The following is a 21874-nucleotide window of genomic DNA, read 5'->3' on the forward strand; positions in this document are numbered from 1 at the left end:
AGAGAAGAGAAGAGAAGAGAAGAGAAGAGAAGAGAAGAGAAGAGAAGAGAAGAGAAGAGAAGAGAAGAGAAGAGAAGAGAAGAGAAACCTTTACTGTGGGATATAAATTAGTAATGACAGCTGGAGTTTGGAATGAGAGATTCCCAGAAGCCAGATCTGCTTGCTGCTGTTGTTTCTGAGAAGTGACTGATACTGGAGGAGATCCTGGATGAGAAAAATTCCGAGTTTGGTTTCCCCCCCTCCTGTTCATACCCTCAGTGTGTGGGAGATCTGCTGTGCCAGCTCAGAGAGCTGCACTGATGGGGGTTGTACGTTCCCTGTGCCTCACAGGGTGGGTTGTGTTTGTGCTCTCCACAGCTGAGCTGGAGGGATACAACCAGGGGAAATGAAGAGTAAGAGTGAGTAAAACAAGGGTTTGAATGAATAAAATAAGGGTTTCATATGAGCAGTACCCTGGAAGTGGGACTCAACATCCGACTAAGCATTAACTCATCTGGAGAGTCAGGAGTTTGGTAGAGGCTCAAAATCAGCAACAATTCTGCACAGAGAGCTTCAGCACTGGCCATAGGAAGGGACAAATGCAAGGGCTTTTAGGGATGTAAACTGGATCCTACCACCTAAACCCCACTCAGACTGTTTTGTTTTGTTTGGCCTTGTCACTCCAAAAAGAAACAGTGGAAAAGTGCCAGTAGACAGCAGCAATATGAAATTCAGTGATCTGTGTGGACATGGTGTCATCTGGAGCTTCTGCAGGGACTGTCATTTGTTGACTTCCCTTCTCTTAGAAAAAGCACCTGTTCAAAAGTCTCTTTACCTTTTTCAAAGGCTGCTGTCAGCAGCACATTTGGGACCATTTGATTTTCCTGCACTCAATGACCGTGGCAAAGGCCCAAAAAGAAATTGGGTAAAAGGCAGAAAGAACATCATGAAGAGTCCATCAGGAAGTTGCCTGTATTTGTCCTTTGGGGAGCTTTCTGGATTTCCTGTTTTATTTTAATTCTCTTGTTTCTAGGAAACAGTTCAAAATAAGAATGGGAAAAAACCCAAGAACTTCTTGGGTTTGGGATTGGATGTGCCTTTGATGAGTAGAGGAAGGTTTGTAAAAAAACAAACAATTTTCTCTCGGAATTCCTTGGGATGAAGGGAGTGCTTACTAGAAATTGAACTCCCTTCTTCAGCCCAGTACTGCCACATGTAGTTCCCAGAGCTCTGCAGGGTGATGTTGAATTTGGACATTAAATCTCTGCTTCAGTAATTTGTGATTTTCACTTACGATCTGTGAGAATTGGCACCTTGGGAAAACACCAAGAATGGTTTCAGTTGCAATGTTCTCATACCTTTGCTATCTTCTGAATTCATATTCTGCAGGAAAAAACTATTAATAAATACCTTTAAATACTCGTTGTCTGTAGATGTGTTTATTTATTTCTCCTCTCGGTGGGTTGCTCCAGTCCTCACAGAGGTGGGATGAGTTGATTTGCCTTGTAAATAATCTGTTTTGACAATCTTTTCTTGAACCTGTGAAGTGTCTAGGCTGTTTCAAATCCAGCACAGAGTGTTCATCTGTCTTTTATTTTGGTCTGTACCAGGAAATGCCTACAGAGAATGCCTGGGCAATGGGACATGGGCTTCCAAGATAAACTACTCTCAGTGCGAGCCTATTCTGGATGACAAGGTCTGTATTTTTCCCTTCATTCTTCTCAATGACATTTCTCAGTATAAATGAATGCAAAACTAAACTTAAGGTTAACGTGCTAATTTGGGACTTCTGAGAGAGGTTCCATTTCTGTCTCTGCAACGAAACCTCCCTGTGAATTGAGGCAAATCACTTATCCTCTCTCCATATCCCCTACTCACATGGTTTTTTAAAAAGGATGTTTTATCTCACTCTGTCCCTGATGATGTGTGTTTATGCAGATTTTTTCTAGCTTTCTTCAGAGCCTACAGCTGCTACAGTAAATGTTAGTAATAATAACAATAAGACCTAAAGCCTCTTTAGCACTAAAAAATAAGTTCAGACAGCTGATTCCTATATCTGCCCATTCTGAGGTCAACAACTGACCTTTACAGATCTCAATGTCATTTCTCCTTAAGCAAATATGTAGAGGGGCAGCAACAGAAAAACTACATAAAAAGTAGACTCAGGACCCAGCTGTCCTTAAGAGATTGAGCCAGTCTTGCATGACATAGGAATTAGCAGATTTAAATTAGCATATGGGGTTAAGTTCCTTCAGAAGGGCTGTGAGGAATTACGCAAAGCCCTTTTCAGATGTCTCAGAAACATCATAGAAATTCACCCTCACACAGTTTAACCTTCAAGCCCTTCATACTCTTCCTCCTGTGTTGCTGTGGTGGGACACAACCCCACAAAGGCTTTGTTGCTATCTCTGCCAGGAGTGGCTTTTCCCTCTAGGAGCCAGGGTGGAGCCCAGCAGCTCAGACTGGTTTGTTTTGGGGTTCATTCAGCTCATTCTGTCCTTGTGGTTGTGCCATGCCAGGGACAGAGAGGAGGGAGATGAGATCCCACATTTAGTACTCAGGGACTCTGGAGTGGTGCTCTGGAGGATGTGCTGTGGCTGTGCTGCAGCATCCATCCTGTAAGATCCACCTGCTTGGTCAGTGTGGGCTTTCACCAGTGAATCACAAAACAAGTAACAACACACCAGCTGCTGAGGAGGACCTGTTCTTACCCCCTGGCTCATTTAATCCCCTCTCCTTTTCCTAGAGGCTTCTAGGAATTAAAAAAAGTTGTGCCAGTACCTGGCTGCCACCCAGAGGGACTTTCAAGGTGTTCCAGCATGGTGGGGAGGTTCCCATGGCAGTTTAGTCCAACCTAAGCTGGAACCACCCTGGTGCAGCCCCTCCTTACAATTCATTCCCATTTAAAATGAAAAGCTAACTTGCTGCTGAGTCTTTTTTTTTTGATGGATCAGGTCCCTAAGCCATCCCAGTGCTTTGCTGCAGGAGTGCTGGGGCCAGCACAAGCTGGGGGCCTGGGAGGGACTGACTGACCATGTCTTAAAAGTGGGCAAGAGAGCGCATGTGGAGCAGCCAGTGGTGATTTGGAGAATGGGGAGCAGAGCTGGGCAAAGACTCTGTGATGTGTTTTAGGTGATACAGGAAGCCTGAGCTGGGAGCAGTGAGCTGCACCCCTCAGGAAAACACTGCTGCATTTTAATAACCCTCGTTATGTGTTTGCATGGCTCCCAACAGTGGCTGGCTGTGCACGAGCAAATACAGAGGGGTTTTATTTGAAGAGGCTGGAGAGGTGTTGTGACTAGAGGACAGATTATTCCCTTTACTCTGTTTTTGCTTTCAAAAACTTTGCAGCTATGGTGATAGCTTAAAACTCCTTAAATAGCATGTTTCTTAAACAGATGAAAGTGCAGATGTTCACCCACCCTTGCTTACAGAGGCTTAAAAACTCATTTATTACTTCTTTAAAGATTTGTGACAAGCTTTGCAAATATTAATATTTGTGAATATTTTTGAAATCTCTCATAATGCTCAGTGTTACAGATGAATACTTTGTGATCTCAAAAAAAATAATAGAAAAAAGGAAAAATCCCCACAGATTTGCTCCATTTTGATTAAAGGTGAGATTCAGGCATACAAATGGGTCTATTGTTATTTATTGAGTTTAGCAGATGCTAGACATCAGTTAGGGGGAATGAAATACCGTGTGATTTGTGTTTATTTTAATCCAAAAAACCAGCACTGCTTTTAAGCTTGACCACTCACAAGCAGAGTGCTGAAGAATCACATGTTTTTAATTCAGTGATTGATAACAGGGGATAGGAACAGGACTTCTCAACATCAATCCCATGCCATATGACAGAGTTTTGGTAATGTAGCAATAGAAATGTTAGGTTTTTTTCAGCTGTGGGTCAGTCTTATGGGGCATCAGCCCAGTAATACAAATTCTCTGGGTTATATTAAAGCATCATTGCTCTGCTTGTGGTTGAGACCTGTGGCAGTAGATGATAAAACTCTGCTCTGGGACTGATTTGGTGCTAGATTCCCACTCTGACTGAGATCTAGTTCCTTGCATGTAGCTGTGTGGTGTAGTTTAAAATGTCCCAGTGTCTCCATGCATCTGGCAGGTGACTGTCCTTTGGAATAGCTGTGTCCTTCATGTCCAGAGGAGAAAATGGAGCTGGGGAAGGGGCTGGAGCCCCAGGAGCAGCTGAGGGAGCTGGGAAGGGGCTCAGCCTGGAGAAAAGGAGGCTCAGGGGGAATTTCTGGCTCTGCACAACTCCCTGCCAGGAGGGGACAGCTGGGGGAGTCAGGCTCTGCTCCCAGGGGACAGGGACAGGGCAAGGGGAAATGGCCTCAAGTTGTGTCAGGGGAAGTTTAGATTGGATATTAGTGAAAATTTCTTCACTGAAAAGTTTTCAGACATTGGAACAGGCTGCCCAGGACATGGTGGTACCATCCCTGAAAGTGTTCAAAACACTTGTGGATGTGGCAGGTGGGGACAGAGTTTAGTGGAGAACAGGGTGGTGCTGAGAGACTGGTTGGAGTCAGTGATCTTAGAGGTCTTTTCCAACCTTAAAAATTCTGATTCAGCAGCAGCCATGGAGTTCAGTCACCAGGACCAGCTGGGAATCACAAGTGTCCCCAGAGCACCTCAGGGGACACAAGGTGCCTGTGTGTGCACAACTACTGCCAACACCTGAGTGTTGGTGTCCTCATGTCAGACTGAACCTCACCCTCTGAACAAAGGGGTGGCTCCTCCAGGCACAGGAACAAGATGTAGAAATCATTTTGATCCAGCTGGCTTTTCAGTGGCATGGTGTGTGACAAATGGAAAGATTCTCCTCAGCCTACAAGGTCCTGTGTTGAGACGTCCTTCACTGCATCTGACACAAATCTCTTTTTCTTAGAAGAGAGCACCTCAGGCAGCAAAAGACACATCTTAGCCTCCAAAAAGAGCTGTAAATTAGGAACTTTGGTGTTGTGGTCTGTGGCAGCTGTACATTAATTTGCTTCTGCTGATGTTTTGAGGTGGCTTCAAGCTGAGGAGCTGAGTTAGCACCACGCTGGGCTCAGACTAATGTATCCTTGCATAGGAGCACGGGCACATCAGCCACAGCAGCTCCCAGCTGGCTCAGGATGGGAAAGCAGTGAGCTCAGAGTCATCTGGGATGACAGATACTTCCCAGCTGCTTCTGAAGTCTTTGGAATTGTGTCTTCAAGCTGTGCTGGTGCTGAGATCATGCTGGCACCAGGAGGAAATAGGAAGTGACTGACTGGCAGTGGCGTGTGGAGCCTCCCAGGGAGACAGGAGCTGTAAACACTGGCAGGACCTGTCAGTAAGTTCTGTCAGAGGCAGCAGGGTCCTTGTCAGATGGTCGAAGAGTTCAGCTGTTGGGTGGTTATTGATTCCAATCACTCTCTGAATTGTTTAGGACAGGTTAAGCAGCCACGTTCTAGCTGAAGCAAGGGGAAAAGTGCCCTAGACAGAATGACTCTGTCATTAGCTTGAAACCTGCCTGTGGGGAACCCACCATGCCTTAGATGTGCAAAGTGAGTGCAGTAAGACATTGTGCTGTCATTCCTCAGTTTACCTCGTGGGAGGCACCTCTGCCCTGTCTGGTGGAAGATGACTGTCATGTCTAATGTCATGGAACGGGATCACAGTGGTGTGACCTGCTGTGGCCAGGGGGTAAAACTGTCTCTGGATTCCCCATCCCTGGATTCCTCATCCCTGGATTCCTCACCTGTGGAAGTGTTCCAGGTCAGGTTGGATCAGGTCAGGGGCTCTGAGCAGCCTGGCCTAGCACCTGGCATTCCTGACCATGGCAGGAATCATCATCAAGGTCCCTTCTGACCCAAACCTTTCCAGGATTCTCTGATCTCCTTCTCTAGCTCATTTCTAATCTAGCAACCTCCCTCCTAAGCCTGAATAGAATTTAAATCTTTGTTTTAGTGAAGTGAAGCATCTTCCTAAAAGGAGAAGGATATTGGGTAACAGGAGAAGAGTGCTGACATTTTAAATGTATCAGTGTCCAAGAGGTCGAGCCAGAAAAGAGTTGTGCAAGTATTTTACATGAGCTGAGCTTTGGGGAGCATGCACATGATTTTCTGGGCATTGCTTTTCAGCCCTGAAGGTGTTGCCTCCCATTCCAGCAGAGATGCAGATTGCATGTAGGCTGGTGGAAAGTGATCTCGCCACCCTGCCAGCTTAGTTTGCAGTTCTTGTTTCTATGATATTGAATTTGCCTTCAGGAAACCTTGTTAGCATCAAAAGCAGAAAATATGAAAGTCGTGCCTGTTTTTTCTTGATCAATGCATCAAACAGGAGCTTAAAAATTTTATTTTTCCAAGTAATTTTCTCATGTTTTGAACCACACCTCCTTAAAACTTGAGTGAAGTTAAAGTAGTGGTAAGGAGCCAGAGAAGGGTCAGACTTAAAGAGCAGGAACCTCATGCTGGAAAAACACAAGGTTTGCCATCTTCCAGGAGATCTCTAGCACTAAATGAGCAATTCTGAAAAAAGTTCTTAGTCAGATAGGTTTGGGTTTTGATAGTGCTGTGGGAAGCAGAGAGTTGGATTCAATGATCCTTTTGGATCCCTTGAGATGTTCTGTGATCCTCTGGCTCTGTGAATTAAGCAAGAGTCAATGAGCCCTGCAGTTTGCCAGGGCATTGTTGAATTAAGCAGCATTGCACAGGTAGGCACATCAGGTCAAGTGAGTTTTCTTTCCCTTCAGGTGTCCCCTGGACTGAAGGATAAATAAAACACAGTGTGGAATTTGCATTCTGTAGCTCCGTTTTGTTATGGTTTTTTTTCTTTCCACCTCCAGGCGATTCAGAAAATGAGCCTGGAGATGGGGAAGTTTATTTTAGGGGATTTTATAATAGACTTAAAAATACTCTGCGTGGTTGAGTTCTGTCCAGAAACAGCACATTACTCTGTGAGCTGAAGATACAGGCAGGTTTCATCACAAAAACCATTCCAAGAGAGCTCCCTGGCTCTCTGGCTAAGTGCTGGAAGATGCTTATCTTCACAGAACAATGAAACAGATTCACTACAGCTGCTGGTTGTAGTTTCAGCCAAACATTCATTCACTGACAAATTCCTTTCACTGGAGTAAAATGTTAAGGGAAATTGTTAGGGGGGAAAAAAATGAAAAAAAAAAATAAATTCAACCAATTTTTTTAAAACTGAAACCATTTGTAGGATTTTATTTTCATATTTTTATCACAAGGAGGAAATGTAGGTGGTTAGATTTTAAGAGCCTTGTTCTTATGAAGGAGGGCAACATCCCAACTTGGGGAAAGATCTGCTTAACTTGAAAAGAAATAAATGACAAAACTAATAAATAAATAAATATATTTTTCAGGGCCATTTATTCTTCCAGTAGCAAACCTCTTTTTAGCCAGCTTCAGTATTTATCTGAATAATGTCTTTCTACTTCTTCCTAGGCAGGCAAAGAGAGGAGATGCTTCTCCTTTCTCTAGAGAAAACAGCAGCCCACCAATAAAGATGTCTCTGCCAGGTCACATTGTGGTCACTAAATCCCTAAATTCACTGATTTAGATGGGAGCACTTCTGTACGTATTTTTTTGTTTAGAGGATCAAGAACCTACCAACAATCTCCCCCACATCCTAAGAAATAGACACTAACACAGGAAATTTCCCCCCATATTTGTGTTGCTGCTGAAAACAGCAGGATCCCTGGTTTGTCAGGCTCTCCCACAACTGAAGGGACACCACTGGGTTCCAGCTCCTTTAGTCTCATTGGTTCTGCCTTGGGTTTGAAGGATAAAGATCACAGCCTTCAAGGAATATTTTGAGAAGATTTTCTCAGAGGAAAATCTGCCTTTATGGGAAGGGCTTGTTATTTATTTTTACTGACATTTTTGTGTGAAAACCAAGCCATTTGAGTGGGAAAATGGCATTACCTGGCTCATTAAGACAGTGGTGTTTCCTAAGAAAATGCTTCATAACTTTGAAACTCTGAGATGTGTCTTTGGTAGGTTTGTCACATAAAATGACAAAGGTTTAAAATAAGAAAACCTGAGGAATTGAGAGAGGGGAAAAAAAAAAAAAGTGGAGACAAAGTAAAGTTTTTTGCAGATATTTGCAATAAATTGTGGACAAATCCCAACCTGAAATGACACCAAGCCTGTATTTGTGTTCCTGGGCAATATGGGCATCAGCCCTGGGACTATTATGTCATTGTAAAGTTGAGAAAAGTAATTACTGTTTTCTGAAGTGATGAACTGTGCCTGAATGCCAGTGCTTGGAGACTGATGCTGATTTAACCCTGTTATCTCTTTACCTCCAGAGGAAGTATGCGCTCCATTACAAGATTGCTCTCATCATAAACTACCTGGGCCACTGTATTTCAGTAGGGGCCCTTATAGTTGCCTTTATGCTTTTCTTGTGCTTGAGGTGAGTAATGTGTTTGCATGTTTCTAACTCAGTTGGGTGATGATTTCTGGGTTGCTCCAGCCCTCTCGTGACTCTGTCCAGGGCATGGATGGTCCTGGAAGTGGTCATGGCTTTTATGTTCCTCAGCACATCCGTGGTTTTGCTGACTAATGTGCTGGATGAGCTCCTCCTGAGAGTAGGAGCTAAAGCCTGTTTGGATTCAGGGAAAGAGCTGAACATGATTTATTGATGCATCAAAAAAAATGCAGTGAGTGCAGTGTTCTACATTAAGGGGGACCGGGATCTGAGTGTGTCAAGTTGCAAGTTTTGGGGGCAGGTTTTGTTTTCTCACGAGGCAGAACATGGTAATGCCTTGCATTCCCTGACAGCTAAACCCAGATCTAAACCAAAGGAAACAGAACAAAATATTTCCATTTTGCTTTGGGTTAATTTTGGTTTTTCTTTCATTAAAGGGCTTAGAAGTTTTCTTAAATAAAAAGAGGATTTATCATCAGTGGAGCTTAATCCCCAGCAGTGCTCATGAAATGATGAATGCAAATCAAGGAGACTGCATAGAAACCCTTCCCTGATCTGGTCCAGGGTGCAGAAGGGAGTTTGGCAAATGGAGATGTCAGTGAAAGCAGAATTAGGGCTAAAGGGACCAGAAAGGACAGGAGGAAAGGCAACTTAGTGGAAAACAAGTAGATGCAGATCAGTCATCACACGTATATCCACAGCCTGAATCACAGGAATATATTTTCATAGGAGTGGCCTGGTGGGTTAATTCTGCATTATGTCTTGGATTCCATGGCGTTTCTGTATAATTTGTGCTGTGTTGTCCAGGAGAGTTCAACCTGAATTTAAAACCAGCTCCACTGAGTGCTGTGGAATGATAATCCCTAAGAAAAACCTTGCCCTAATAGCAGAGGATAAACTGGGTGGAGGACATCCTCCCCCTGCCCAGGATTACAACAGGATGACTGACAGTGACCTCAGAGCAAGAATTACTCCTTTCCTGGAGCAGAGCATCCCAAAAGTCTTAGCTAAGTCTTCTGAGCATTCCTAACAAGGCCTTTTCTAATAACAGTAGGAATCTTCTCTCACTCCAGCATCTATAAACAGAATAAATCTATGCTAATGGAAACAAAAAAAACACCTTAAAAAATTAAATGGGAACTTTTATGATGCATAAATTTAAACTTCCATTTCCAGCCCTCTACAGTGGATATAAAGCTAATTCCCACAGTGCTTGGAGACCTGAATTAATTTGCACTGAATAAAGAATGCAAATTATTCATTGCAGTAACTATATTCCTTGCTTTTATGCTTAGTCTTTTATAAATGCTTGAGTAAATAACACAAAAACAATTAGGTAGGATGGTATAAATGTACCCAGCTTCAAACACAGAGGGGGCCCAGCTGAATTCTTCTAAATTGTTCTTCTGTTGTTTAAACTTAAAGGTTTAAATTTTGCAGTCAGCTTCAACATTAAAAACAACTGAGTAGTGGCAATTAAGTATTTCCCTGTACATGCTGTGAATTAAGATAGTCCATCATTTCAAATTCACATTGTGTCATGCAAAACGTGTCCAGTGTGCAGCCAGAGTTAACCAGCATGAGATTCCTCAGGGTCTGTCGACACACCTCCATTCCCCAAAGTTCTAGAGATCTTCCAGTGAAGGCAACAATTCATGTTTCATTACAGGTTGTCTATACCCAGATTCTGGGTTATGGACATCTTCATCACATTTATCTCTATAAGGTGCCCCAAGAACACATCAGTTTTGATAATCAGTTTCTGTTACTTGGGGCTTTTTTTTTTTATGCTGTTTTATTTTGGATGGAAGAAGGTATGATGGAATTAGGTGAAAGGAGAGAATTTAGGCAATTCATGGCCAAAAAAAAATACAATCTGATAGCTCCTCATCTTGACCTAAAGTAGAAATCTGCCAGTTCCTTATTCCTGCCCCACTCCATCCATCTACCTCACTCCATGAGTCCCTGCTAAGAGTGAAAATAGAGGAGACCTCCAGGAAGATTCAAGTTTTACATCTGCTCCCAATTTTTAGGCTTCTCACCCATGACCTGCTCAGTTTTCCTTTGCTCTGTCAGTTCAGGTGGATCCCAAAGGCAGTGCTGTCTCAGGGGGGAGGCTGGAGCACAGCTGCTCTGTTGGAACATAACTGTTGGCCAAATTTTGGGATCTCTCACTCTGGGGGTTTTAGGAGCAGGTGAAATATCTGGCATGCATGGCAAAAGGTGTTGCTGTGGTGTTCAGCTGGTCAGGAGGATGTTCTGCTCTTTGAAATGAGCTCCACCATCACTGGTGCTGCCCCAGCCCAGTGGGGCTTAGTCCTCCAGCTTAGTCCTCGGTTGTGCTGAAGTGGGAAGGGGGAAGGAACTGGTTCTCCACCCTGTTTTCCCAAATTTATCCTGTCACCTTGTACCAGCTTCATCCTTCAATCACAACCCACGCTCCATTTAGTGGAAAAGTCTTTCTGCCCTAAACACTGAGGCATCACACACCTGTTTTAGGGGTTGGGAATCTCAGATGTAGCAGCAGGTGATGAAATCATCTGCCATTTGTGTCCATGAGACCCAAACACAGCTGGGAGGGGATGAGAGCTCAGCCAGGGCCCCCCTTTTCCTGTGAAGACCCATTTTAGCCTTGTTTTCTCCACATCTGCCACATGTGAACCTGTGCAATGACAAGCAAGCCAGTAAACATTTCATTTAGCACCTAAATGATAAACAGTGAAGGAGAGGACTTGATTGTTGCTGGCACACTGGCTGAGTGCCAGTGAGTCACTGAGGCAGCTCTAAAGGTCCAAGTCAACAGCAGTTTCTCAAGGTCTAAATGTAAGTGGTCTTAAAATTGTGAGAGCTGTGCTGTCTGTACCATGCAAAACGAAACAAACTCACAAACAAAAAGGAATGCACCAAGAAGGAAAAACAAAGAATTTGTACATAAAGTGTGCTGTAGATGGAGGTTGATTGATTTCCAGTGCAGGCCTGGAAAGATTTGCTCAGGGCACTTCCCTTGGCATTATTGAATGGGTCTGGGATTCTCACAGTCTGTTTGTTCTCATTAATAATCAAGTTTGCTCCCTCCCTCAGGTGCACACAGGCAGCTCCCACTGACTCAGCCTCATTGTCCCACTGAATCACAACCTCACACTGCTGAAGCAGAAATTTTCCATAGGAGGAATCCTGCTATCAGTAATACCAATCAAGATGAAGAAAAAGAAAATAATTCTAAAAAAAAATCCAATGGATTAAAATACTTCTTTTGAATCACATTTTTCCTTTGCTGATGCTGATAATGCAGAAACCCAAATTGCTTTGTCCTAGATTTTCCCTTGTCACCGTGCTGTTAGAGCATCCTCTGAGGTAGAAGGAGAGTCCTTTGTAAAACTCCTGACTTGTTTCTAAACAAAGTGCTGGCAGAGGCCAGCAGTGACCTGAGTAGATTCCATCAGAAGTTTTATTTGTGCAGTGGTTATCAGAGAAGAAGTAGGGGAATAAAGGTATTTGTTCTGGAAAGCATCAACGTCCCTGCTGAGTTCTGAATCCAGTAAAGGACGGTGCTGACAGGAAGATAGGCTGGAGATTAAAAATGAAATGTCCTTGCTGGATAAAGGCAGCTATAAAAAAAACCAAACCCACAAACATTGTCATAACATCTTTTGTCACTACTATGGTAGCAGTGAAAGCAAATTGAAGTTTTGGGGGAAATTCTGCTTTCCTGTTGCCCTTAAATTTAGCTCTTTCTATTTCCCCAGTAAAGCATTTGATTTCTTTTTTTCCCTCATAAGCCTGAAGCAGTGTCTCTGTTTTTTCTTATGATTACACACAGATTTCCTAAATCCCACATATTATTTCTCCCCAAAAGACTGGAACATTTTTTTCCTAAAACAATATAGTTGCTTATTTTTTTCCCTTTTTCCCCCCCTAACCATCTCCTATCTACTTTCCTTTATTCTCTCCTGTTCCAAGTTCCTTTAACCACCCTGTGCTCTTCAGTCTGGTGCAGGATTGGCAGGATTGCTGCTGCAGGCCTCTGTTTGTAAGAATGGAAGAGTTTGATTAAATGATTTTAGAAACCTGTCAGGAGAAATGCAGAGCATCAGTACAGAGCAGGTTTCACAGAGCAAAGTGATGTGGCACCTCTCAGAACCTGCAGACTGAGGATATCTCGAGTGAGGAGGAGATCTGCATGGTTAATTCTGGTTTGCATTTAAGAGGATGAGGTTTCTGATGTGACTGGAGCAGAGTAGGCTCCACATCTAAGGCACAATATCTTTTCTTCTTGTGGAACAAGAGGAAAGAGCAAGTCCCAGGTCAGGACATCACTTAACAGAGCTCGTGTCAGTGCTCCATGTTCTTCCTCATCTCCTGCCTTCCCACCCAGCCCAGTTCAGTCTGATCCCTCTGCAGATCAATAGCAGAGCCTTCATTAATGATTCAGGCACATGGAAATGTTAAACTTCACCATAAATCCTGGGCTGGGTGTGATGGCTGTGGGTTTGAACACAGCTTTGTCCCACCCTGTAACAGTCCACAGTAAAGTCCACAGAGAAAGGCAAGAACAAAAATTTGGGAGCTCTGTAAATAAGAACAAACCCAATGAGGGGGCCATCTTTAAATACAAAACATCTGAAGTGCCTGTGCTGCCTGAATCTCTGTGAAGAGTCTCATCCAATGAACTCAGATGAAGACCAGAAACACTTTTCCTATTGATTAACCCCAGGCCATTGCCTTTGCTTCCCACTGCCTTTCCTCGCTCCCTCCTCATCTCACATCTGTAGGACTTGTTCTTTACACTCTTTGTATGGAGCCTACGCCACACAAAATAAAACCCCAGAGAGCAGGGCTCTCATGAGCTCCTGGAATAATACCAGTAATTAAAACTGTGCCCAAAGAGCTCTGTTCTTAAAATGTGAAAGGTTTCACAAGCTGCATCTGAAACCGTGGTATTGTAACCTAGCACAAAGAAAGCCACTGAGGAGTGTTGTTACTGCCTATAAATACATCACCACTGGATAAACACTGGGAACTGAAGAGCTGCTTATGATCAAGGACAGTGTCAGTGCAAGAAACAAAGGGTATAGGTGCTCTACAGACAGATTTGTGAGTGGATGTGAAAGGATGATTTCCAGCCCACAGAGCAGAGGGGTCCCAGAGCACTGTGGTAGAGGAAAAAAATTAAGTTGGAGTCAAGCTAGAGTATCAGGAATTTATGAAATGCTTCTGCTCAGTAACTTTCTTGACCTGAGGTTTGGAGGCCACTTTCTATCCTGTGCTAGAAAAATGTTACTGCTGGTTCTGTTGCTGCCAAGATTTTTGGCTGTGAGTTTTTGGAGATGGACATGAGCATGTTTGAATTCTGATTATAGAGCTGCTCTTACAAGATCTAGATCTGTACTGACTGGTAGGCTAAAACCTGTCTGTGTTCTACTTGTGGTGATGATGGAATGGTTTTGGGAACAGTGGAGAAAACATTCTAGCTTTTCCAATGTTTCAGAGGAAGGAGGAAAGGAAAGTTGGGTCTTTGCAGTTTATATCTGAATCATGTTCAGGAGTGCAATTTGATTTAAAAAAAAAAACAACACATCCTGAGTCACCTCTGGGAAGGAAAATCAAAGAATATGTTTTCAAGGTGATGTTTAGTGTTTTGAACTGCAGATGCACCTTCAGCTGTTCAAGTGCTAAATGGTTCAATTTCAGTTTTCACCCATGGAATTGCACATGTAGGTCCCTCACAAACTCCACTGTAGTTGTTCATCACTCGGGAACCTTCTCTTCTGCCTAATCTAAAAGATAATTCAGATGCTGGAGGGAGTCCAGGGAAGGGAACAGAGCTGAGGAAGGCTCTGGAGCCCCAGGAGCAGCTGAGGGAGCTGGGAAAGGGGCTCAGCCTGGAGGAAAGGAGGCTCAGGGGGAATTTCTGTCCCTGCCAGGAGGAGACAGCTGGGGGGGTTGAGCTCTGCTCCCGGGGAACACGGAATGGAGGAGAGGGAACAGCCTCAGGCTGGGCCAGGGGATGTTTAGGTTGGATATCAGGGAAAATTTCCTCACTGAAGGAGTGGTCAGGCATTGGAACAGACTGCCCAGGGCAGTGATGGAGTCACCAACCCTGTAAATGCTCAAAAAGCACGTGGACATGGAACTTGGGGGCAAGGTTTAGTGGTGCTGGGTCAATGGTTGGACTGGATGATCTTGGAGGGCTTTTCCCACCTACAACAATTCCACGGTTCTGTGAATTCTGCTGTTTCACATTGCTCTGTCAGCTAAAGCATGAGAGGGGAGAGGGGGATGTTTCTGTCACCCCTAAATGGGCCATGGGCACCCCTGGCAGCCTCTGGGTTGCCTCTGCCTGATATGGGAGCAGCAGCTTCCCTGGGGATGTGCCCAGGCTGAGCCACTGGACACGTCCTAATGCCCAGTGAGCACCATGAGAATGAATAATTTAGACCAAGCACAGGAATGATTATTTGGGAAGTTTCCAGTCTTTCCTGAATTCCTGGCCAAATGGTCCAAAATAATTAAATATTTCACACCATGTCTTGGTGTAAATGAGGCCAAGGAGAGTGTGAACAGCAGCATCAGCAACTCAGACTTTCCTCCTTGGTTTATCACCACAGTATCTGCAAATGTAGATAATGTAATAAACTTTGCTAATTGTGTAATTGTATTAAAAGTAAAAAAAAAAAAAAAATATTAAAAAAGCATAACCTTTGAATTCCCTAGCTGGTTATTTAAATTAATTTGGTTTCAAATTTTTTTTTTTTTTAATTTTTTTTTTTGTATAATCCCATAAGGGGATTATGAATGAGGACATGCTGTGCTCTCATATTTCCCAAACAGTAGCTGTAAGCCAGATCAGCTACTCTGAGCTCTCACTGTCTGGCTTCTGATGTCCTGTCTATGATTTGTCCAATCCCACTGCAGCAGTCACTCTCCATGGAAAACATTTACCTTTCCACAGTGTGAACTGGTAATTACAGTCTGTGTCAGAAAACTTAAATTGCAAGGTGTTTTCTGCTCAAAAAGATACTTTACAGCCCTGTTTTCTCTTTGTTCAAAAATTACTGGCAACTGACCGCCATTTACCAGAGTCCTAAGACTCTTCTTCAGCCACACTCACATGCTGCACTAAATTAAGTCATCTGTATATTTCATTCCTGTGAAAATTGGGGATTCTCACCAGTGTATGTCTTGATGGTACAGTTAGGGTTGGAGTTGTGTCCTTGGAGTATGCAGGGGCTGGGTTTCAGCTCTCCCTTATTTAAGCAGTGAGCACTGGGGCTGCCCAGCCTGTTGTGTGTTGTGTTGGCTGCATCCTTCCCACCCCTGGAACATCAGTGCTGAAAGCCTTTGTGTCTACAGCAGGCAGGATGCCCCAGGTCCTGCCACTAAAAACTGCTATGCAGGCAGGAGGGTGAAGCTTTGGAAAAGACAGATGAACAGATGGTTCCACAGTGGGTTTATTTTTGGGGTCTCTGTACATCCTAAATACTCATGGAAGTTGCTGCTTTCTCCTCTTCACCTGAGCATTTCATTCCTGTCCTCATGATAAGCTCTCACTTCCTTCCAGGCTTCCATTCTTCCCTTGCTCTTCCTCTTGCTTTTCCTGTGGGAATATTTATATTCCCCAGGCAATTGCCACCAAGAAGCTGATTTTCCCTGCCAGCCTCTCCAGCTGCTGTTCCCATCTGGAAGCATTAGGAGTTCCAGAATATTTGCACTGATTGAGCACACCGGGGAAACCGTGGGGACCTCAGGGGAGGCTTCCATGTGGGTGAAAGTAAATAGGCCCTGGCAGGCACAGAGCCTGGGAAATAACTTGCTGGGAGGTATTCTTCCCACTCCGTGCCATTTATGGGTTGTACATGTGCTTTGCCTGCCCTAGAAAAGAATAAAGAGGGGAAATGGTTTTTTAAGTATTGTCCACGATTCTCCTCCTTCTGCCATGTTCCACTCATGGAATGGGAAGAGCTCCAGCAAAGTGCACTCCTATTTCTCCTATCAGCTATTTCCAGAGAGGCTTTGGGACAGCAGGCTTAATTGAACATCATTATTAATGGAATACTACATGAATTAATAGAAGGTTTCCAAGCTTCCTTAATAAAGTTTTCATTTGTGATTATTTCTATGCAGATGATGCAACTAATTCAGCGTGCTTTCAACCATGCTGGCACATTATTATGATTGTTAATGCTAATTGTTTGTCTCATGCTTTGAATCAGAAAATAGTGGCTCTGTGCATCCCAAAGGAAAAAATACCACTGTATGGATAGAGTGAGGAAAAAACCCAGTAAATCAACAGAAAGCTACTTCTAGTTTTACCAGGGCTATTTATAGATGTATCAGTGTATAGATGTATCAGCTATTTATTTCTGTATCAGTGAGGCCACCTTTACAGAAAGACTTGATGTGATTTTCTTTCTGCCTTTCCAGATCTCACAATTTTGCAAGTCAAAAGATTTCTATTTCTCTGCGTTCTCTGTCAAATCACACAATTAAGGTCATTTGGTAGAAATAATTAGCAGGATATCTTCTCTCCACCAACAATCAGAAGCTCCTTCTGCCCACCTCTGGCTCAGGCTGCAGTCAGCTGCTGGAGAATTTGGCTTTTTTTCCCCCTTTGCTGCTGTTTTCCTTTGTGGAAGCCCAGCTCTGACACCCTGCCCACGAGGCAGTTCAGGAGGCCGGTGGTAGGAAACCGAGTCAGGGAACAACATGGGCTGTTCTCAGATCAAATAAAGGGCTGTTGAGTGCAATTTCTCACAATGCACCTGGCTCTTGATTTATTAATTAGGAAGGCTAAGGAGAAGCATGTTGGCTTTTACTTTAATTGCTTCTTCACATCCAAACTGCTGCAAAGCTGAGCTGAATGCTCTGTGTGTGTGGTGAGAGGGAGGCTCATCCCAGATCCCAGATAATTTCATCTGCTTTGGCCAGCAGAGCCACAGGCTCTGGGGCTCTGGATTCACTGGAATACACACATTTTCCTATAGACCCAAGGAGATTCATTGAGGTTGGAGTAGACCCCTAAGATCATTGACTCCAATCTTTACCCCGGCACTGCCAGCTCCACCACCAAACCCTGTCCCCAAGTGGCACATCTAAATGTTTTTTGAACACTTTCAGGGATGGTGACTCCACCACCACCCTGAGCAGCCTGTTCCAATGCCTGATCACCCTTTCAGAAACAAAATTTTTCCTAATATCCAATCTAAACCTTCCCAGGTGCAACTTGAGGCCATTTCCTCTGCTCCTGTCCCTGCTCCCTGGGAGCAGAGCCTGACCCCCACTTCCACCCTCCTGGTCAGGGAGTTCTAGAGAGTTTGAAGATCCCTCCTGAGCCTCCTTTTCTGCAGACTAAACACCCCCAGCTGCTCCTCATCAAACTTGTGCTCCAGATTCTTCCCAGCTTTGTTTCCCTTCTCTTCACAAGCTCTGCTATTGTTGTCCCCAAATTCCTGCAAATAAAAAACAAGACACTTCACAACTCAGTCTCCCATGAGTGTGCTGTCACTTGCTACACTCCTCTACCCAAAGCCTCACATCATCAGCCTTTGAAACAGGTTTGGTGTCAGGCAGACCAACCCTTGATGAAAAAACACTAAATTCTCCTGGTGACACCATGCTCAGAGCCAGGTATTGATGATCTGCTGGCTCTTCCTCTTCCTTCCTTCATCATTCCCTCCAACTGGAAGGATAGAGGAGAATGGTATTTGTGCTTCTTATCCCTTAAGCAATTGTCTGGGTCATGAAGACAGGAAAATATGAGGATATGAAGACATGAAAACATGAAGATACCTCTGCTGAAAGCCACAGCAGGACTCCTGTGCATCAGGCAGCAACTCCTGCCCTTTCAGGAGGAGGTGTCTGGATACATTCAGCAGGGAAAGCACTGGTTCTTAAGAAATCATGAGGAACTGATCAACCCTTTTGTTTGCAAAGCTGAGATGCCTCCAGTGGCTGTATCTTTTCTCTCCATGTCAGAAATTGTCCGTCCTTTTCTCAAGGAAATCCTTTTCCTTCTGTGTGTTCCTTCACTGACACACACCCCCTGCTTGTGCCTGTCTGACCTTGCTGTATTCCAGAGGGAAATTTCCTGCCCAAAATCTACTGCCAGGCACAAGCAGAAGTGAAATTGATGCATGAACCGTGTGAGTGCAGGATGCAGCACCAAGCACTCCTCCCAGCCTGTTCCACAGCCCATGGATGAGCAGTTTCTTGCTGTCCAGGTCCAGGCATTTTCTGTTCCTTCACCTTGCAGCTTCCAAGGACAGGAGGGGGTGAAATTTGTGAGGAAATGCCTCCTCACCCAGCCCTTGGGAATGGGCAGAGAAGTAGAGAAGAGGAAACCAGACAGAGAAAGGTGTTCTACTGTGAATAACAGGTTATGAGCTCTTCAGTCCATCGTGTTGGTGGTGTAATCCATGGTCTGACCCCAGTGAATATAAACCACAAAAGGAGTCCAGTGACTCCTGGGAGGAATTGGGGCCACCAGTGAGGTCATTTAATGCATTTAAATAGTCTCTGAATCAGGAACATCTTCAGATTGCCAGGAGCAAGGAGGTAAGAGCAAGGAACAACTTGCAGTTCAAATGTTTTCTCCCTGTTTCAAATGCTCTTTCCCAAATTAATCTTTACTGATCCCCACAGGGACTGAGTCCCAGCCTAAATGGCACATTGGTCTAAGTGAACATGAAAGTTCTTCTGTCTCTGTGTTCTGACCTCAATCTTTAAGTCTGTGGTGAGTGAATTGCTGCAACTTCTCTCTTTATTCTGTCCATCCTCAGCCCCATGCACCAAGGAAGAGCTAGCAGAAGAGTCCAGCCCAAGCTTTGACCAGTGATTTTTGTCTGAAAAGGTTTAGAGTAGGAAAGCAATAGTTAATTCCTCCTCAGTGGAAGCCCATAGCCTCAGTCCTTGGTGTCTTGTGATGTGCCAGCCTGCAGGATCTCTGGGGTGATGATTTGTGCTGCTGTTCTTGCACCATTCAGCACACATCAAGGCTTGTAAAGCAAGTGGAAATGGCCTAAGTGATGTTACCTGACATGAAGATGAATAGGAAACCTTCTGTCATTGGATCCTTTGGGCTGGGGAACTCTGAATGGCTCTGTAAGTCACAATTCTTTCCAGCAGTGCTGTAATTATGTCTGAAGCAGCAGTTCAGCACCCAGTCCCCTCAGCTCCCATTTCTCCCCTCTCCCTTGTGACTCTTTCCCTCCTGAGAGGCAGCTCTCTGCTCTCTGTGCTCTCATTCTCCTCATGTTGTCACTGCCACCACCCCAGACTGTGACATTCCCCCTCCTGCAGTAAGAACAACCCCAAATTTCCTAGCTTCTGGATTTTGAGGGAATTCATCCATACCAAGGCCTGTGCCTCCAGAAAAAGCTCAGTTCACCAACTTGTGACACAGCTTAATGTGTTTTAAATTCCCCCTCCTGCCAGTTGCAGCATGATAGGAATTTCTTTCTCTGTGCTGCCTGTGAGGGCAGTTATTGCTGCTCATGGAGCACAGGCTTGGTTACTTTTCCACTCCACAGAGCAAAGGCAATAATTAATCAGGGATGAATGAACTGTGGGGATCATTGTCATAGGAGACTGATATGGGTGTTTAAGTTTTCATAACGGGATGGGTCATTTTCATGAATAACAGGAGTATTTACATTTAAATTAAGGCTCATAAATTTAAGCTACCTTCTATCTGCAAAGAGCCAGGAAAAGACCTGTGGAGGATAAATGACTCCAATGAGTATTCTGGTTTTTTTCCTCAGGCTTTGAGATGAATGAGTATGACAGGGCCGGCTTTGTCCTTTCAGCAAACATTAGCTGTGCTGCAGGTCTCCTGTTGTTCAGCACTTTTGTTGGCCAGTTTGGGAAATGTCCTTCATTCAGTGTCCACCTCGGACTCCAGCCTGCTGCAGAGATAAGTTCTGTGCACAGGGTGAGCTCCTGAGCCCAGCAGAGCAGTCTCACATGAATAAAGCCTGGAATGAGTACCCTCCTTTCCTCAGTACCCCTCCAGATGCTTTACACCTACTAAATTACAATAATTCCACCCACCAGCAGTGCCTGAAAATGAGAGCAGCTTTTTCAGGTGGCTGCCAAGAGATTGTTCCCCTGTTCATCGACTGCAGCCCTGCACTGCTGTGCCCTGCAGCCTCCACATGCTTTATTATCCTGCAGATTCTCCCTCCCCTGACACAGTTATTTCTCAAGCCTCCCCTGCCCTTGGCTGTGAATTGCATTACTGCCACTGTGATTTCTGTGCTGGTGGTAGTTAGGAGACAGAACCATGGGCTCTGGGCTCATCATGAACAATAACAAACTTTCAGTGTCCAGCTGGGACTCTTATTAAAAGAAAATGAAAAGGAAAAGCAAAAAGAAAGGGAGAGGGTTAAAACCATTCTGTGCCTGGGGTCACATCACTGCCTGAGTTATTTAAGAAAGTCTGTGACACTTTCAGATATCTCTCAGATTATCTTTCATGGCTCTGTTGGCCCCAAAGACAGGAAGCATTTTAGGAGGGAATTTAGCAGGGAACTCTGCAAAAGGGAATGAGGCAGTGGTGTGAGGTTACTCATACCCAAAATATGGCTTTTGCTAAAGGCAGTGGGACAGGAGAGCCAACTGTCCCTGTTTCATGGCCAAAGCCAGAACTTCAGGCTTCAGTTTGGTCAATTCCAGCTGCTGGCCACATTTACACTTTACTTAATTTTATACCAGGAACACATTTTCCCTCAGCAAAGAGGGTTTTTTAAAAACAAGGAGTGTTTTGATAAATATCTGTTAAGATTGGAGGTTTCTAGCACAGACCAGACCCTCTTGCTCTGGGTCCTGCACAGACATCACTAAAAGTCTGAAGGATGCAGAGTGATGGGCAAGAAGCAGTAAGGAGGGTGAAGATCATGTAGGTACTAAATAAAAACATAGAACCATAGAATTGTTAAGATTGGAAAAGACCTTTGAGATCATCAAGTCCACTAAATTTGTCTTAAGACAAAGAAAACAATGTACATTTGATGACTGGGATCTTCCTGGGGGAAAATCTCTTGCTTATGAACCAAAAATCTACAATTCATTATTTGATCCTGTTTTCCTGTGTGTCCAGTCCAATGTCCTCTTGTAAATCTTGTGGCAATAAGATTGCCCCTGACCAGATTTAGTGATGTTCCAGCATATGGGATGATTAAACTAAAAAATATCTAAATATATCTATATCTAAATGAATGCCTGCAGCAAGGAATTTTTTTTCCACCCACTACTTTATCTTATGTTTGCCAAGAAATACATTCAGGTGACAAGTGTGCTGGATCTGTTTTGTTGTTAGAGCTCTCAAAAGCAATTAATTCCATCTCAATAACTCAAAGTTTGACCTGAATTTCCTTAGTTTTAGTTCCCTGCCTCCTTCTCTCCCTAGAAGTAATGTTTCAAACTCATTCTTTCATTTGTTAATCCTTGACCTGGAGG

The 21874-nt window shown here is 44.1% G+C and overlaps 1 protein-coding gene across 4 annotated transcripts in view; it reads left to right on the forward strand.

Annotated features, from left to right (window-relative positions):
* The window catches only part of CRHR2 (corticotropin releasing hormone receptor 2), a 135942-nt gene that overhangs the window by 71587 nt on the left and 42481 nt on the right, over window positions 1–21874 (forward strand). For 3 of the 4 annotated variants that reach the window (XM_015619948.3, XM_015619950.1, XM_015619949.3), the window contains 2 exons: window positions 1590–1675; window positions 8298–8404. In XM_015619948.3, the coding sequence (XP_015475434.1) occupies window positions 1590–1675; window positions 8298–8404 (193 nt within the window). Of the gene's footprint in view, window positions 1–1589; window positions 1676–8297; window positions 8405–21874 lie in introns of those variants that run through there. The other variant, XM_015619952.1, reaches the window with a different exon arrangement.

This window comes from Parus major, chromosome 2, assembly GCF_001522545.3.
Source record: "Parus major isolate Abel chromosome 2, Parus_major1.1, whole genome shotgun sequence".
NCBI classification, from domain to species: Eukaryota; Metazoa; Chordata; class Aves; order Passeriformes; family Paridae; genus Parus; species Parus major.